This window comes from Arvicanthis niloticus, chromosome 24 (genome assembly GCF_011762505.2).
Source record: "Arvicanthis niloticus isolate mArvNil1 chromosome 24, mArvNil1.pat.X, whole genome shotgun sequence".
Lineage (NCBI taxonomy): Eukaryota > Metazoa > Chordata > Mammalia > Rodentia > Muridae > Arvicanthis > Arvicanthis niloticus.
In genome coordinates, this window is record NC_133432.1 from 1,778,774 (window position 1) to 1,798,389 (window position 19,616).

The 19,616-nt window shown below is 42.9% G+C and overlaps 1 protein-coding gene across 3 annotated transcripts in view; it reads left to right on the forward strand.

Annotated features, from left to right (window-relative positions):
* The window catches only part of Ttc28 (tetratricopeptide repeat domain 28), a 433,061-nt gene that overhangs the window by 204,334 nt on the left and 209,111 nt on the right, over positions 1–19,616 (forward strand). For all 3 annotated transcript variants that reach the window (XM_076922383.1, XM_076922384.1, XM_076922385.1), the window contains one exon: positions 14,933–15,080. In XM_076922383.1, coding sequence (XP_076778498.1) covers positions 14,933–15,080 — 148 coding nt within the window. The remainder of the gene's footprint in view (positions 1–14,932; positions 15,081–19,616) is intronic.

Consider the following 19,616-nt stretch of genomic DNA (forward strand, 5'->3'; position numbering starts at 1 on the left):
CTGAGCACATTTCTTTACCTCTGTGAACAGTCTGTGTTTGACTAGGAATGTCCTCCATAGATTCATGTGTTTGAATGCTCTACCCTAGGAAGTGGCACTATTAGGAGGTGTGGCTTTACTAGAGGAAGTGTGTCACTTACTACAAAAGTGGGCTTTGAGGCCTCCTATGCTCAGGCTCCAGCCTATGTAGAATCAGAGCCGTCTAGCTGCCTACAAAAGACAGTTTCCTCCTTGGCTGCCTTTGGATCAAGATGTAGAATTCTCAGCTCCTCCTGCACCATATCTGCCTGGATGCTGCCAGGCTTCTTGCCATGATGATAATGGACTGAACCTCTGGAACTGTAAGCCAGCCCCAATCAAATGTTGTTTTTATAAGAGTTGCCTTGGTCGTGGTGTCTGTTCACAGCAATGGAAAACCTAACTAAGCTAATCTGTTAGTTTCTGTCTGGTTGTCCATTTCCGTCTTGCCTCTCTAGCTATGGCACTGGTAGGATGGGCTAGAGCCCTGTTTGCCTTTGTCTTGTCAGTCTTCCATGGCATGCTGCCTCGGCCGTCCCGTGGCTGTCTTGCTTTGAGGGGGCACTCAGAGGAGTGCCAGCTAGTTGAGAGACAGTGTTAACGACACAGCGGTTCTGCTCACTGTCAGTATTTGGACTACTTGTATACTTCCTGCCTCCAAACCATAGCAGATGGCGGTGAATTGCAGGCTCTGCCCATTTGCTGCTTCAGAACCAGGGGCAGACACCACGGGGGAGGTGCCTTTCTTCCCTCTAATTAAAGCAAATAATAATGATTATTTATGATAATTATGTTCTGTGACACTTCCGCAAATAGTGAGTCATCAGGTCCCGAGCTGTAGCTCTGAGTAAAAATGCAGGGTTGGGTTCCCATGAGTCTCTGGCCTCAATGATTTCATTAGTGGATCAGTACAAGACCTCGTTTTTTGTGGGTGTTTCTGTTACAGTATGTGTTATGTACATTGATCTGTTGACATTGTACTCATGGGCAGAGACACTGTGCCTGAAGCCTGAGCAAGCTTACCTAACAGCCTGGCAGGCACCCTCTTGCGTTCTTGCATTTAGAGACATACAGTGGGCTGGGCACTTGAGGCACATCACCGCTGGGAGTGCTGAGTCGCCGGTTTGACCTCTGCTGGTCTCGTGCCCTTCACAACTGACTTTAGAGCTATAAAGTTTAGTAATTAGGCAAATTCATGAACAGAGTCTGTGAATAATGAGACTGACTCTGCACAGTTCTGTGAGTTCTCTTTTGCTTCTTTTCCCGAGTACATGTGTTGTCCTGTGCTCAGCACACACGTGTGCGCAGGTGCATGTGTAGGCCCGAGGTGGGTCCTGGGTCCCTTCCTCCACCCTTCTCCGCCTTACTCTTTGAGACTCTCACTCAAACCCAGAATGCATTCACGCTGCTGCTGCCCTCACTACCAGCTTGCTCTGGGGATCCGTCCCTACCTCGTGAGGCTTAGACTACAGGAAGCCTGCCTGTTCCACCTGACGTTTGTATGGTTCTTTGGATCTGAACTCAGGGTCTCCTATGTGCATAACAAGTGCTTAACTGTGGAGTCAGCCCCTATGTTGGAATCCATTTGTAATCCTAAGTAGTCTTAACTTCTGGTCTTTGAATACCACACATTAATAAGAACATAACATGCACCTCAATGTCTCTTTTTATTCTACCACAGCTCTTTGAAATGTTTTATACAAGGTACATGTTGCCTTTCTGTATTCCTTTTGTTGTAGTGTGTGTGTGTGTGTATGTATGTGTATATATGTATGCATGCATGTGTGTATGTATACGCGTGTATATGTGTGTATGTACGTATATGTGTGTGTACATATGCATGTATGTATGGCTGTATGAGCATATGTGTGTACATATGTATGTATGTACATGTGTGCACATCTGCATTGTGTGTATGCTACTTCAAATTCTAACATGTATTAATATGTGTCAGAACATGCTCTAAGACCCCTAACTCCCTTCCACCACCTTTCCTGATCACCCTTTCCTGACTGTCACACCCTAGCAATGGCAGATTGCTCTACTTTTGTCTTTTTCAAAATGTCCTAGAAGTAGAACCCTAACGGGCCCTTGGCCCCTGGAAAGGAGCCCCCTCCTCAGCTCTGACCTCTGGCTTTCACTTGCTGTGTGTACTCCAGTTTGTTCGTTTTCTTGCTGAGTGCTGAGCCCTTGTCTAGACATTATGCATCTATCTCAGTGCTTCTCAACCCCTGGCTTGCGACACTTTTGGCAAGCATCTGTCTCCAAAAATATTTACATATGATTCATAATAGTAGCAGAATTAGTTATGAAATAGCAACAAAAATAATTTTATGGTTGAGGGTCACCACATCATGAGGACCTGCATTAAAGGGTCACAGCATTAGGAAGGTTGAGAACCCCTGATCCACCTGCCCACATGCATGTTGGGATTGCTTGTAGTTACAGAAAAATTATAAGTAAGCCTGCTGTAAGCATCCACAGGCTTTGTGTGGGTGTAAGTTGTCATCTCCCTAGGAAAAACTAGGAATGTACTGTCTGCATATAATGTTAAATCTAAGAGTTTGATAGATAAGAAACTGCCAGCTCTTATTCTAGATTCTTGTGTTTCATATTTGCATAGAAGAGTTCCAGTTGCTCTGGGTTGTCACCAGCACTTGGTGGTGTTCCACTTTCCTTTTTCTTCTGTACTCCAGTCTGTGCACAGTGCACTTGCTGTAATATGTCCTTAGTGTGAGGGTAAGCCATGTGCTCTGGACAGGACAGGACAGGACAGGACAGGACAGGACAGGACAGGACCCTGCACTCATGAACTCACAGCAGCTGTGGTTGCCTGCACAAGATCAAGACAGTTAACATTGCAGCATAGAGCGGGGAGGGGTTCATGAACTCCTGGGGAGCTACTGATGGAGGATAACTGCAGGGTGTTGGCTTCTGGTTCCTGGCTGGTCAGCCATACTCCAGAGCAGCTCTTCTCAGCCTGTGGACCCCTTTGGGGGTCAAATGACCCTTTCAGAGGAGTCACCTCAGACCACCAGAAAACACAGATATTTACACTATAATTCATAACAGTAGCAAAATTAAAGATATGAAGTAGCAATGAGACTATTTTTATGGTTGGGGGTCAGCACAGCATGAGGACCCGTATTAAAGGGTCGCAGCGTCAGGAAGGTCGAGAACTGCCGCTCCTCGTGTGAGGTTGTGCCTCACGGTGTATCAACAGCACAAATTAGATTAAGTGAATTAAAAAAAAAAAAAGACAAAACGACCCAGAGCTGGGAGGAGACAGTGGAGGGTGGGTCGTCGAGGAGTTTGAGCAAATACCTCTGTGCACAAATGCAATTCTCAGAGAATTACTAAAATATTTAATAGTTCAAATGAATATTTAAAATGTCCTACCATGATAAAATCTTACGAACTGCTTTATGTTTCTCTTTAACACACACACTTTGAGAGGATTGTGTAGGAGCAGGGGGAGGGAGTGAACTCATTGTTGAGTTTTGCTGTCAACCCAAACTTGCTTCAGAAACCTTTATGGGGCTGGCGAGGTGGCCCAGCAGATACAGGTGTTTGCTGCACAAACCTGGCGACCTGGAACCCAGGTCCAAGTGCGGGAAGACAAGGGCGTGTCCGATGACATGCACACACACGTGTTTTGAAAGTTCATTAATTAAGAATATTCTTTTTCTAAAACTTTAACTCTGCTATTTCCTAAGTGTGGCCGTGCACCTCTCCCTGGCACAGTACTGCGAACCACCATGTGAATTCCTGTGCATAGAAAGCGAGAGGACCAGCTAAAGAGCAGAGCAGAGGCCTTAGTCACAGACTCAGCTCTGCCCAAGGAAGCCTGTGTGGAGCTCCTGCATCCCACCTAGTCTGTAGCCGATAACAGCCATTTTTATAGACCATTCTGGAAGGAGCTAATTCACATCAGCCTGGAAGCATCCATCTGGGCTAGCTACACGTGGCCACAGATTCCCAGGAGTCCTCACAGCAGTGAGAACTGAGGCTGCCTTAATCCGCTTGATGCTGGTAGTGTCTCCTGGTCTGCTATGGCTCTTTGCCCACCAGGCAGTCAACCTCCCTACCCCCACCCCAAGGCTATGTATGAAGGCACACACATGAGTGTTCTAGGTGGAGGGACTGTTGGCAGGGCAGGGCCTCAGACTAAGGCTGACACCAGATGGTTTTGGGGGGTTCAGAAAATCCCCTGTTTTTTGTTTTTTATTTTTTTATTATTTTTTTTTTTCTTCTTGGTCTGAGTTTTACAGGCTTCCTCTGCCATAACCATGGAAGGAAAGCCCAAGCTACTCGAAGTTCAGAGCCATTGGTCTACAGCCTTGGACACCTTTGATTGTATTTTTGAAACTGAGAGAGAAACTCTAGACGAGGTTTGCACAGTTCATAAGCCGACACAGGGCTGGGGGTGGCATCCTCTGACTTATTTAAATCCTAGTTTGACAGTTGGCCTGGATATTTTTTTTTAAACCTCTTATCAACTTATGTTTTTTCTCACAACACTTTGGTTAATAACACTTTTGATATGATTGATCTAAAGCTAATTTTGGGAAAACAAATACTTGATATGATTGGTCAGCTAGAATCGGGAGCAGTTTTGCTATATTGATTCTGGGCAGACCATAAGCCAGGAGGGGAGAAAACAACTCCCAGCTGCGCGTTCAGCTGGAACATTGTGTTCCCAGAGCTTCATCTTCTGATCCCAGGTTCCAGACAACATGATGGCATTTTTGAAAGCAATGTCTCCATCTTTCACCTCTTCTTCAGTATAGAATAAGACAGAGCAGGGTGTTTTTGTTTGTTTGTTTGTTTGTTTGTTTGTTTTGTTTTTAAGTGAGAAATAGAAATAGAAGTGGAGTTTTCTGGAGTGATTCTGCCCAGCTAAGCAGGAAAAAAACACATTTGCCCAGAAATGTGTTCTTTGCTGATTCTCCAATCTTTATTTTATTTTCAATATAAGGTATCAACAAATAGAAGCAGGAGAACTCACTTTAAGTATCAGAAAATAAAAGTAGTGTAGCGAATTGTAGCCACACAAACAAGCCAGAGCTTGCTGGTTTTTTTTTTTTTTTTTTTTTTTTTTTTTTTTTGGTATACTGTGATTTAAAGCCTTGCAACTCACAATCTAATTAACATGGAACTGAGTTGCAAGTACAGTGGCCTGTTTGGTTCAATAATAATACATTTATATGAAAGGTTAATGAAACGAATTTTCTCTGTATCCAATTCATTAAAAATTGCTCTACAATCAAGGGCTGTAATGGAATAGAGATTAAATATTCATGTTCATAAATTGTCTGTGTCATTTCTGATTTTCCTTCATTTTGGCCTCCATGGTTTGAATTTTACAACTAGAACAATTCCCCCGCAAAATGCTGATTTAGAGGCTAATTGCATGGCATTAATTCTTTCATCAAAGACATTGTGTGGACCAGAGAAAGAGCCCATAGCCTGGGTTGGCTGACTCTCTGTGCTCAGTGTTGGGGGACAACTTTTGTGTGCAGTGGTTGTCCAAAGACCTCCTTGCATGTGCAGAACGGCGGAGGTAGACTCTGGTAGAACAAGAACACATGGACACAGTCAGTCATGTAGGAAGTTAAAAAAGAGACGCACATTTATTTATGCCATAAGAGGAGAATTTATAGCTGTGGGCTATAGGACAATTACAGAGTCTTTTTTTTTTTTTTTTTTAAATCTAATGGCAACACCGAAAAACATAGATTAAATCTAAGTCAAAAGGTAAACTGTTCACAAATGTTTGGAGTACTTGTACATGTGACTTTCACTCCTCATCCTGTGTAACACCACACACACCTGTCACATCTGATGTGTCTGAAGTACACTCATGCCCCTATGCACACCAGTTCACTTGCTAACTCACTTGAATTAGCAAGATGTGGGGGAGGGGGGGTGGGAGGGTGGGAGGGGTGGGAGGAGTCAGGTTCTAATTGGGCTCAGTGACATTTGGAACTGTGAACCGGGGGAATGTTGGAAGTAAAGACATGAAGTCTGTCATCATTTCTAGGGGTGCTCACGGGTGGAGGAGTTTACTGTTGACAGTGTTCAGATGAATTCAGTTGAACATTTTCCTTTAACTCTCTGGATGGCCACTTAAGCAAACCACACCCTAGTAGTAATCCTTGCAGTTTTAGCAACTTAAAGTGGTAAATGCTTGAGTCATTAGGTAGCTTTTTGTTACTACTGAAACACAGTGAGCATCCGTGAACTCTCTGCAAGAGCAAGTATTCTTAATGTCTGAGCCATCTCTCCAGACTTAGATTATATGTGTGTGTGCACATATACAAAATAAAAACCACTTTATTTTAAAGAACATGTAATAAAAAAGTATCACACAGCTAGATTAACAGAACCACTCAAGCAGCCCTTTCCCAGACCCAAAGTCTGCCTATCTCAGTGAACATCTTTCTGTACAGTTATAATAGTCACTCTGACAACTCAGAGCTTGGATTTGGGTTTTATTTACACTTTTATTATCAATGCAGTTTATGCCATATATAAAAAATATAGGTATCTTTTATACACAACTCCTTAAAATGGAAAAAAAAAAAGCCCCTCAAAAAAGTCTATAACAGCGTTGGAACTAGAAAAATGATTGTGTATTCCCTTTCATAGTGAGTCCTCACCTGTGCTCTGTCCTTCCACATCCCCTAAAATCACTTCTCTGTCTTCTGCTTACATATCATATGTGTTTGCATACACACTTGTCTACATATTTGGAGAACATGGGTTTTCCCTTCTGAGATTAGGTGACCTTGCTTCATAATATGCACGTGATAGCCATCCATTTCCCTGCAGATCTCCTGATTTCATTTTTTTTTAAAAATTTATTTATTGTATGTATGTGAGTGCATTATAACTGTCTTCAGACACACCAGAAGAGGGCATCAGATCCCATTACAGATGGTTCTGAGCCACCATGTGGTTGCTGGGAATTGAACTCAGGACCTCTGGAAGAGCAGTCAGTGCTCTTAACCACTGAGCCATCTCTCCATCTCCCCTGACTTTATTTATTTTTTTAAAAAGAAAGCTGCATAGTATTGTTTTTAATATGCATCACCTTTCCGTTACCGGCTCACCAGTTATGGAGCGATTGCTTTGTTTTTGTTTCCCAGCTGTTCGGAACAGAGCAGGAGTCTGTGGAGTGTGGTAGCCGGTCGCACGCTACACTTAGTTTTAGCTTTTTGAAGGCTCTCCACGCTGATTTCTAGAGCTGGTGCGCCAACTTGCAGTCATACAACACTGAATATGAGGGACCTATTTGCTCACACCCTCCAGCATTTGTAACTGTTGTTGGTTGTTTCATTGATCTTCGTCATTCTGACTGTGGCAAGATGAAATCTCAAAGTTGCTTTGGTGTCCCTAATTGCTAGGGACAATTAATAGGTTTTTTTTGAAGCTATTTCTTAGCCTGTTTTATTTCTTCTTCTGAGAATTCTCTGTTCCAATTGACTCAGCACCCCCTCTTTTAAATTTGTTGTTGTAGTTTTGTTTTTTTGACTTTTTTCTTAAGGTACTTTATATATTCTGGATATTAATGATCTTGGTCAGATGTGTAGCTGGCAGATTCTCTCCCCTTTGTGAGCTTCCTCTTAACCGATCGTCTCTCTACCTGTGTAGGAACTGGTGAATTTTAGCAAGTCCCACTTGTCAACTGTTGGCTTTAGTTTTGGGACAAACAGTCATATTCAGAAAGTCTCTTCCTGTATCTCTCCCATGCAGGACAACTGCCCGTGCTTTCTCCTGGCCGTTTCCGTGTTTCAGGGTTAGATATTGATCCCTTTGGAGCTAGGCTTTGTGCAGCAGGATAACTGTTGGCCATACTTCTTTCCTCTCTATGTGGACACACAGTTTGTTCAGTGCCATTCATTGAAGGTGACTTCTTTTCTCCAGATTATGTTTCTGGTGTCTTTGTCAAATAGTAAATGGCTGACGTTATGTGTACTTGTGTTTGGATCTGTGATTCTGTTCCATTGGCTTGCATGTCTATCTTTGCAAGGGCACCATACTGTTTCTATTCCTCTGGCTCTGTAATATATCAGACCTGGAAGGCGGATCCCTCTAGCATGGTTCTGTTTGTTTGCTGAAGATTGTTCTGCATAGCCAGGGTCTTTTATGATTCCATATGAATTTTGAGATAGATTTCTTTTTCTGTTTCTGTGAAGAATCCAAAGGAGATTTTGATTGCGATTACATTAAATCAGTAAATACCTTCTGTTAGAATGGTCATTCTCACAATATTAATTTTACCACTCCATGAGTATGGGATGCCTTTCCATTTTCTAGTGTCTTCCTCTCTATTAAAAGGTTTAAAATGTAAGAATTGTAAAAATTCTTCACCTCTGTGGCTAGGTTTATGCTTAGATTTTGGGTGTGTGTGTGACTATTGTGATCTCTTTACGTTTGTTGATGGTGGTGTAGAAAAGCTATTGATTTGTGCAAGTTGATTCTGTGTCCTGCCACATCACTTAATTTGTTTATTGTCTCTAGAAGTTTCCTGGGATAATTTTCAGGATCTCTAACATACAGTTTCATGTCATCTGCAAATAAGAATAGTGTGACTGCCCCTCCCCCCATTTGTGTCTCTTTATTTCACTCTCTTGCCTTATTGCTCCAGCTAGCCCTTCAAGAGCAGTGCAGATGGTGTCTCTGGCTCCTTCATGGTTCCAGCAAGGTCGCTTCAAGAGTTTCTCCACCTAGGATGATGCTGGCTTTGGGTTTTTCTTACGTAGCTTTCTTTGTGTTGAGCTGTGTTCCCCTCCTCCTGTCTGTGAGTTTTTTCATGACACCATGTTGGATTTTGTCAGAGGCTTTTTCTCCATCTATTGAGCTGATGGTCATGTGAGTTCTGTCTTTAAGTCCATTTATGTGGTCTATTATATTTGTTGCCTTGTGTAGGTTGAAGCATCCTTGCCTTTCAGGGATAAAGTCAACTTGTCCATAGTGGGGAAGATATATGTCTGTGTCCAGTTTTCAAGCACTGAGAATTTTTAAATCTGTGTTCACCAGGGACACTGGCCAGGAGCTTTCTTTTTGTTGTCCTGTCTTTACCTGGTTTTTGGTGTTAGAGTGATTCTGGCTTCATAGAAGTTTTGGAGTGTTCTTTCCTCTGTCTGTCCATCTGTCCCTCCTTCCCCCCCCCCCCCCCTCCTTTTTTTTTTTTTTTTTTTTTTTTTTTTTTGAGACAGGGTTTCTCCATGTAGCCCTGGCTGTCCTGGAACTCACTCTGTAAACCGGCCTGGCTCCAAAGTCACAGAAATAATCCACCTACCTCTGCCTCCCAAGTTCTGGGATTAAGGGGGTGCATCCTCCCCTCCCCCCACCCCTAATCCCAGCTTCCTTTCCTACTTTAAGAATTGGCTGCACATCTCTCAAAGCTTAGTAGAATTCTGCTGTGCGTCCACCTGGGCCTGCATGTTTTTTGACCTAGAAGACCTTTTACTCCTGTCTCAATCTTGTTTGTCTGTTTAGGTTGTTGACCTCTTTTTGGTTTAATTTTGGTTGTTTGGCTGAATCTAGAAATTTATCCATTTCTTTTCGGTTTTCCAGGTTAATAGAGTATGGGGTTTTTTGTTTGTTTTGTATTTTTTTTTGTAATATTCTTTTATAAAATTTTGAGTTTCTTTGCTACCTTTTGTAATGTTTTCCTGTTTATTTCTGAATTCTGTTGGAGTTGGTTCTTCTTTTTCTTTGGGTTAATTGGGCCAATGGTTTGTTGGTATTGTTTATCTTAAAGAACCAGCTCTTAGATTCATTGAGTTTGATATATATATATAATTTATGTATATAATATATAATTTATACAATATATAATTCATTTGTGTCCTTGCTGACTTCTTAAATGTAAGCACTCAGAGCTCTACAGTTCCCTCAGAGGGCAGCTTTCATTGTGTCCCAGAGGTTTTGCTGTGTTGTGTTTTCTTTTTATATTGAGTCCCAAGGACTTTTTTTTTTTCTGTCTTGACATCTTCTTTGATCCATTCATCATCCCATAAAGAGTTATTTAATCTTCATGAGTTTGTGCATTTACTAGAGATTTCTTTGCTGCCAATTTTAAGTTTTATTGCATTATGGCCAGTTGGAATACATGGAATTATTTCAATCTTCCTGAATTTGTAAAGATTTGCTTCATGACACAGGATGTGGCATTTCTTAGGAAGCTTCCGTTTGCTGCTGTGTAGAGCATATGTTTAATGGTATTTAGGTGGAATAGTCTGTAGATGTCTGTCTCGCCCATCTGATGTATCATTTCATTATGATGTTTCTCTCCTTACGTTTTCTGTGGATAACCTGCCCAGCTAGACCCCAGAAAATGACCAGCAGGGTCTTGCTGTGTTGCGGCCCGAGCTGCCACATGTTTGGGGGCCAAAATGTCACGGGCCACTTGGTCACTATTGAAACCAGCACTGCCAAAGCCTTGGGGGCTAAATTGTTAGAGCCTGTACTGCCTCAAGAGCTGCTCCAGTCCGAGGGTCGGGGTTCAGCAAGAGAGAGAGTGAGGATGGACTCGAAGAATGGAGACCAGACAGAGTGTGATTCAATCCCATTTATTCTTTAGTCTCTCTTCCTAGTCCAAGTCCCAAGTCTTGAGTTCCTAGTTCCTAGTCCCTAGTGCCTCCAAGTTCCAAGTTCTTCCTCCAAGTGCCAAGTGCCTAATACCTAATAATTCTTCTTCCGAGTTCTCTAGTCCAAGTGTCTTCTTCCTCAACGCCTAATTCCAACTCCAAGTTGTACTGTAAGTTGTACTGAACTCTCCTGTCTGCCTCTCGCCTTTTATATGTCTCACTTCTAAGCCACGCCTCTAGGTCACGCCTTTAAGTCATGCCCTTAGGCCTTGTCTCTAAATCTGATCTCTAAGCCACGCCCTTAAGTCACACACCTTTAAGTCTTACACACCCATGGGAAAATCCTGGGTATCTAAAGCAAGATGTTATCAGAGTGTGCTCAGCTGTTGTAGGCTATTGTAAACAAGTCTCTCGTCAGGGTATATGGCTCAAGATGGCTGCAAGGATGATAGCCGCCTTCTGTCGGCTCCCCACATTGCTGGCTGAGTGGAGAGGCTGGATGCTGTTCGGGGTGGGGTCTCGCAGGGCAGCTCCTGTGGAAGCCTAGAGGTTGATGCAGTGCAGGCAGTTGTGGCTAGAAGAGGCCAGGGTGCTGGTCGTGGACCCTATGCTACATCTGCAGGTTGTGGAAGAGATGTGACAGGGAGGGAGGGTCATGTGACTCAGGATGAGGGTGACAGGGAGGGTCAGGTGACTCACCCATGGGATGAGGGTGACTAATATTTTTAATACTTAAGTATATGCTGGAATTCCATATAGTCTCTTAGTCTAGAGTCATGTGTTCTTGTAAAGTCATTTTTTCATTAGCTAGCAAAGACGGCTGTTCTATTCTGTGTCAGGTGCTATGCTGAGTTCTCTGCTCTGTCACAATAAACCACAGTCTCACTTTCATCATCATCAGCTTAAGTTTTCCTGTGGCACATCACTCACAGAAGTCTAAAAAATTAATTTTATTCTGCAGTGACTTGTTGCTGGGGCAAGAGCAGGGAGGGCCCTACTTGATGGTCACCTAAGGTGGAGCATGCTGTTCAGACATGCCATCTCATCCTGTGGGCACTGTCAAGCAGTAAGTGACAGTACCCGGAGGGCATGGGCAACTGTGGAAGGCCCTTGAACCTTTCCTGTGCTTGGGAGGAAAGGAATCTCAGAAGAAGCTGTGGGAGGCACTCCGTCTAGTGTCACCATCTCATCTCATTTTGAGTCTGAAGAAAACTAAACAAGCAGAGTCTCTAACATTGCCATGTCTCTTGAGACAACTTGCATCTTTAAATGGCATGTATGTGTGCATGTGTGTACACATGTGTGTATGTATGCGCATGTGTGTGAACACCTAAGTGTATGTGCAAATGTGTGTACACATGTGTGTATGTATGTGTGTGAACACAAGTATGTGCATTGTGTGCATGCGTGTACAAATGTGTGTATACGTGTGTGCACAGAAGTGTGCATGTGTGTAAACACAAGTTGGGCATGTGTGTGTACACATGTGTATACAAATGTGTGTGTGTGTTTTCCCAGGGTAAGCTGAATAAAACGTACTTTCCATCATTTTACTTGATAAACTGTGAAATCATTGATCTCTCAGTGAAATAGTGGGTGATTGAGTTTTGTTTTAAGCATACAAGGAGTCTTCAAAATGAAAACTATTTAAGATTTTTGTTTCTCATAATACATACCGGAAACCAGTAACTCTAGATATTATCTCCCTCCCTCGGCAGTAACTCTTACTTTTATAGATACCCAACACATTTATATGTATCACGTATTTAATACTTATTTTTTATTTTGAGATAGGATCCCACTCTGGCGCCCAGGCTGGCCTGAAACACACTGTGCAGATCAGGTTAGCCTCCAACTCTTAGCAGTTCTCCTGTCACAGCCTCCCTGGGTCCTGGGATTTCCTGGTTGTGGCACCACACCCAAGCTGCATGTGCATATATTATATAATTCAGGGTTTATTTGTAGCGGAGCATCTCTTCAAGACCCATAGGAGCAGGGTTATTTTTAGGTGGAATATATGGCAGGATCCCCCTAAAACGTAATGCGGGTGGGTAATGAAAAAAATGTCTGCAAACGTTGCCGACTGGAATGGTGGCCAAGACTAGGGGAGTGAGGAGAGTGCGCATGCGCTTACGGGTTACCTTATTGCGCCTGCGTTTCCACCGCTGCTGCTGATTCAAATCCACAGAGAAAAAAGCCCACAGGCATCTGAGCTTTTGTCTCGCTTATGGGTTAGTTCTCAGTAGAAACCCGGAATAGTCTTACTTCTTCAGAGTACCTCAGCACGCTGCTGCACAATGCAATAACTGGGTTTTCGTGGGAACATGAAAGTCGCCTGCTCTCATGTTCTCTGAGTACTTGTGTGAAAGAAAATGATGGAAGCTTATTTTCAGCAGTAGTTTGAGAGTCTGAAACTTCGCTTATTTTCAGCAGTAGTTTGAGAGTCTGAAACTTCGCTTAGATCTCATGAATATCATTTATGAAAATGGTCAAGTGCGTGTTGTAAAAATACATAGAATAAGGAGCCACTTATCTAGAAACAGATGTACAAAAATTGAGCACATTAATGTTATTTAAAAATAGATTTATTTATCTTATTATTTTATATGCATGGGTGTTTTGCCTTCATATATGTCTGTGCACTGAGACATTCCATTCTTTCAGTGAATTGTTCTCTATGTACTTGAAAAGCAAACTGTACTTCACAAAATTGACTTCAAATTATGGTTTAAGTTCTAAGTTTAGGGTCAGGGAAATAGCTTAGTTGGCAAACTGTTCACTTAGAATGTTCCAGAACCTTAGTCCACAAGAAAAGAATCCACATAAAGAACTGGGTTCATGTAAAGAAGAGGGTGTGAGGAAACACAGTGGATGGTTCCTGAGGAACAGCACCTGAGGCTGACCTACGCTCACATGTGTGCGCGTGTACACACACACACACACACACACACACACACAGGAGCACACACACAACAGAATTTAGAGAGAACTCTATAGTTAAACATTTCCCAGTTCTCTGATAATTTCTTCAGTTCGCTGATGGTCATCTGGCCACCTGTGTTCCCATTGTTTGGACCAGTTTAAAACTAACCCCTTAAGGGACACAAAGGTGATTTTGAAAGCAAAGCACACATTATTTTAGGTAACTATTTTAAAACATGTCGGAAACCCCGCAAAGCATGTAACTGTAGGTGAAGTGAGTAAAGAGAGACAGATGTATAGCCACAAGTAGTTTGAAGCCAGCCAGGGCTACACCTTGAGATCCTGATTCAAACAACAAGAACAATCCATCAAATCCCCCAAACAAAACTACAAGTGTACATGTGTTCAAACTGATGTCTTAAACATGATGTGTACATGATCACCTTTTTTTTTTTTGTCAAGTTGACACAAACTAGAGTCACTGAGCAGAGGGACTCTCAAATGAAGACTTGCCTCCCTCAGAAAGGCCTGTGGGCGTGTCTGTGGGCAGTCTCTTAATTGCTACTTGACATAGGAGGACCCAGCCCACCATGGGCGGCTCCATCCCTAGGCAGTTGGGCCTGAGCTGTAGAAATAGGGCAAGCGAGAGACAGTGAACAGTGAGTAGCATTCCTCCACGGTCTCTGCTTCCATTCCTGCGTGTTCCCAGCTTTCCTTCCTGCCTTCTCTTAATAAGGGAACATAATTCATGCACCAAATAGGTTCTTCTTCCCTAGGTTGTTTTTGGTCAGTATTCTATCACACAACAGAGAAGCAAACCACAGAATGATGTGACAGGGCACATGATGTGGCTGGCAAGGCACATATGACAGAAGTTGTATTTCACTCTCCATTGTTAATGTGCCATACTAGGCACCGTGGTAAGACACCAGGAAATCTCCAAATAGCCATCCTTATGGAGGGTGTTTCAGATTTGCTCTGCTGCCAAGGATAGTCTTGACCTGCTGTTCCTTCTTCCCGTGTCTCTCAAGTGCTAGGATTACAGGCTATCAGGGCTGGTTAAGAATGAGAATTTCTCTTGGGCTACCCCAGTGACTTTTTGTGGTGCATGGTGGGTAAGCACTGTACCAACTGAGCTATAGTTCCAGCCCAAGAACTATGTTTTAAATCATTTAGAAGCGATATGAGGATCAATGCCAATGAATAGAACAGAGTCATTGTGTCTGAAAAATGAACAATTTGTGGTATGTAGAAGTGTCTTCTTAGTTATGACCCCTTTACCCTGGTTTTGAGCCACAGGCATCTCATTCATAGCCCTGGTAAGGAATCCCGGTGGGCACTGGATGGCAGTGTAGTAAGTAAGAACCTCTGTTCTCTTCCTGTGTTCCCAGGCATACTTCCGACAGGGTGTTGCCCTCCAGTACCTTGGACGTCACGCGGACGCCCTGGCAGCCTTTGCGTCTGGGCTGGCTCAAGACCCCAAAAGTCTCCAGCTCCTGGTGGGAATGGTGGAAGCTGCCATGAAGTCTCCCATGAGAGGTATGTGGGATGCGGGTCGTCAGGTGTGCCAGGAAAGCAGTCGCCCGGCCTCCCAGGACTGGAGACCTGCTGGCGTCTCCAGGCTGCTGCTGAACTGTCTAATGAGGGAAGATGAGCTCATGTCTTTGTGTTTTAGGATTATTTAAGTCTTTTCCACTGTAATATTTGTTTTAAGATTCTAAACCACAATACATTTAACAATAAGTTGATTTTTTTGTATGAACAAACATAGCCTTTAGAAATAATAAAATAAGAGAAGACATTAAGCTAGGCTTTTTTTCCCTCCCTCCCTCCTTCCCTCCTTTCCTCCCCTTCCCCCCTCTCTCCTTTTCTTTCCTTCCTTCCTTCTTTCCTTCCTTTCTTCCTTCCTCCCTCCCTTCCTCCCTTCCTCCCTCCCTCCCTCCCTCCCTCCCTCCCTTCCTTCCTTCCTTCCTTCCTTCCATGCAAAACACAGAAGTTAATTCAGCAGGATTAAGAGAGAGTTTATTCTGGAGCCAACTATGAGTAGACATAGCCTGCCTTCAGAACACAGTTGAGATCACCCCCTTCCAAACTTCCCAGTGAGGATGGGGATCTATGGAGTTTTGTAGTGACAGAACAAAGGATGAAAAATTACAGTCAATTATCACCTTGGTAGAAATACCAGAGAGGTAGGTTGCAGCAGGATGTGAGAGATTCTTAACTATGACCTCGGAGGCTGCCTGATAACTTCTTCAGCCGATCCATGATGGACAGCAGGGTTTCGTTGAGTTAGTACATTCCACGGGTTTTTAATCTATTTATCAGAGGCACAGAGGTGGTCAGGGAGTGGCTCCGTATGGGGCTAACTGTAACCCGAGAGAGGTTGTGATTGGCCTCCCAACCTGCTAGCATCCCAGCTTCCTTCAGGAGTTCTCAGCTACACTTCCCTCCTTTCTTCCTGACAGAATCTCACTGTAGCCAAGGTTACCATGAACTTACTATGTAGTTCAGGCTAGCCTGGAACTCGCAGCAATCCTCCTATTTCAGTTTCCTGACTGGTGGGATTATAGGTGTGAGCTACCATGCTTGCCTTGTTCTTCTTTTGTATTTCTTAAAGCTAGTATGTGGTGTGTGTAGCCCAGGCAGCATGTCACGTCTTTAGAGGAACAAGCAGAGGCCGCATCCCCCTCAAAGGAGAGGAAAAGTAAGGTGGAGACTTTGCCCTGTTGCTTTATTCTGATCGGTCTTCTGAGAAAACAGAGAACACACGGGAGATGATACTGTGCAAGGCTGGAGGAATTCCATGGCCCTGAGCTGATTTTCTTCACTGCGGTGCAGTGGTTTCATTCTCTTTTATTCTGTGGCCCTAGGAAGTCTCAGTCCAGATCTGAAGAGATCTGGGCAGACATTGTAGCACTCACTGAGGTTTGACGAGTGAACACTTGGGACGTATTTGATGAAACAAACACACCAACTGTCATCTGTCATGACGGTGAATCTGTGGCCTGTAGACATCTTATGCCCATAGCTTACGTCAAGCAGAACTCTCTTCGCCATATAAATGGCCTGAGTTTTAATTGGTTATTCCAGATAATGAACCTGAAAGTCTTGATGACAGTGTCATTCTGTCTAGTCTTATGCGTTTGTAGCATCAGGCTCTTTGATTTGCTGCCTGTTACTGTATCTGGCTCAAAGTATGTGCCAAACAGGACTCTGATGAACCAGACAGTGCTTCTGTCTCCCAGCACTTAGCTCTCTATAGAAGGTATTTTCCTGAGAGTTGGATGTTTCATATCTTTAGGGGAAAGAGGTTAGAAACTTTTCTTCAAGCGGTTTTGTAAGTTGGACAAAGTCACGCCTTTGCTTCAGGGACGAAAGGCTTTACCCAAGATGGGCCTTGCTGTCAATAAAGTGTGATTTAGAGCAGTCCACTTGGAGCTCCAGGACTTTTAGCGGAGCACAGTGGATAAGCCAACACCTGTCTTCTTTACTGTTTCCTAGAGTTTTTTTTTTTTTAATTTTCTTTCATTTTTTTCCCTTTCCTCTCTATGAAGGACATGCATAGAACTTCTCCAATGGTTGATAATGCTCTTTAAAGAATGTACATGGAACATTTGTATTTAGTCCATGAAGACAACACTGGTTCATCCTGAGGCGGCCTTGGATGCTGCACCAAATGTGTTGATATCCCAAGAATGGCACCTGTTTGGCTTTGAAACAATTTGTTGAAAAAAAAGTTTGTTTGTTTGTTTGTTTTTTTTAAATAAATCCTTCCTATGACATCAGGGCAGCTGTCACCCTCAGGGACCCCCTTCCCATCTTGCAGTGAGTGACCCCGGAGAAAAACCTGCTTCTTATAGGTGCCTAAAGCCCTTCATGAGCCCACTTGCTTTAGCATTGCTGTCCCCTCTGTCTGCTCTGGTGGGCCTGTTCCGAGCAGCTGTTCTCCAGCCTGCACAAGGTGTGGTCCTGTGCACCCTCCTGCATCCCAGAAGCCCTGCTCTGTGGTGTGCAGTAGTGGCTCTCAGAAGCGTTGCTATTTGCTCCTTGTGTTTTACATACAGTGTCATGGTCCCATGTTTCTCTGAATTTCTGACACTGAGGCACAAGGCTGTGGTTTGGACAGATCTAATCTGCTGTGTCCTCTTGTCTTAATTATTTTGTTTGTTTGTTGAGTCAGGGTGTCATGCAGCTCAGCATGGTCTCTAGCCCACAGGATAGCTAAGGCTGGCTTTAAAGTCCTGTTCCTCCCACCTCCCTAATATGTGCTTTGTTGCCTGGCTTGCTTTGTAATTCTGAAATACAACAGAAAAAAAAAAAAAAACCCTCTAAAAGCCTCCCTAGCTCAGGTGCTTCTGTAAACAACATGACATGAAAGAGTGTGCACAATTTTGTGTTTTAATTTTTATGGGTGTTTTGTTTGTATACATGTACGTCTGTATATCACATGTATGCAGTGCCCTTTGAAGCCTGAGGAAGGTATTAGGTCCTCTGGAACTCAAGTTATAGATGATTGTCAGCTGCCATGTGGATGTTGGGAACTGAACCTGTGTCCTCTGGAAGAGCAGCAGATGCGTGTAACCACTGAGCCATCCCTCCAGCCCCAGTTTGGTCTTTTTTTGTTGTTGTTGTTTTTTTGTTTTTTTTTTGTTTTGTTTTTTGTTTTGTTTTGTTTTGGCAAGATTTCATCTTAGGGCTGGGAATATGGCTCAGCATTAGAACACACTTGCCAAATGTGTACTGAGTCCCGAGTTCAATCTCAGGACTACAAAGAGAAAGAGTTTCTATTAAAAGGAAGGACCAGCCTATATTAATACACTTTTGTTCCTATATAAATATACTAACCCTATCCATACTAAAATTAACTTGATTTTTATTATTGTTCTCTAGTCTCCTAACTGAACTGTCTGATTTATTTTTATCATTTCACTCACACACACAAACCAACTGTGAGTAAACTTTTTTGTGGATATGGTTACATCACAATACATGTATCTCCCTATGATTATATCATAATACATGTATCTCTCTATGATTATATCACAATACATGTATCTCCCTATGATTACACCACATGTATCTCTCTATGATTATATCATAATACATGCATCTCTCTATAATTACATCATAATACATGTATCTCTCTATTATATCACAGTACATGTATCTTTATGATTATATCACAATACATGTATCTCTCTATGATTATATCACAATACATGTATCTCTCTATGATGATATCACAATACATGTATCTCTCTATGATTATATCACAATACATGTATCTCTCAATGATTATATCACAATACATGTATCTCTCTATGATTATATCACAATACATGTATCTCTCTGTGATTATATCACAATACATGTATCTCTCTGTGATTATATCACAATACATGTATCTCTCTATGATTATATCACAATACATGTATCTCTCTTAAACCATTAACAAAATATAGAACTAAAGGTAAATATAAATTGAGAGGATGTCTCTGTCTTTTGTCATCCGGGCTGTTTTGCTTTTTTTCTGAGCCAGTCTTTTTGTGTTGTGTAGATGCTTATGGGATTTGGATGCTGAGGGGCTTGTGCCTGCTGTGGGCTCAGAAATACAGTTGCAGAATGAGGCCACCAACAGCCATTCTCCAAGGGACAGTGCTGGGGACTCCTGTGTGTCTCTCCCTTCTCTTCCACAAGTTCAGTCATCTAAAGATGGCCGCCTTTGTGAGCTATCTATTACCTGCTGTGATTCTATCAACTCTGGATGGATCCATGGAGACTGCTTTATCAAGTGGCCCTGGAAAGTGACTGGCAAATGCTTAGGCTTTTTTCTCTCAGTTCGAAGGCCTCCCCTTTATTATGTATCTGTGTCTGCCCTCTGTGAACGCCCTCCCTCAGGGGCTCTTTTAGGCCCAGTCATTTTTCACAAGAGTCCTGTTTGGAAATGTTTTGTGAGGAACATGGATTTTCTTCTCACAAGAAAGGGATCATGTCCCGGTGACACTGTTACTAGCTTACTAGCTAGCTTACTGACACCGAGGTGGCATTGCTTCCTCTGCCCAGCCTTTCTGTGAG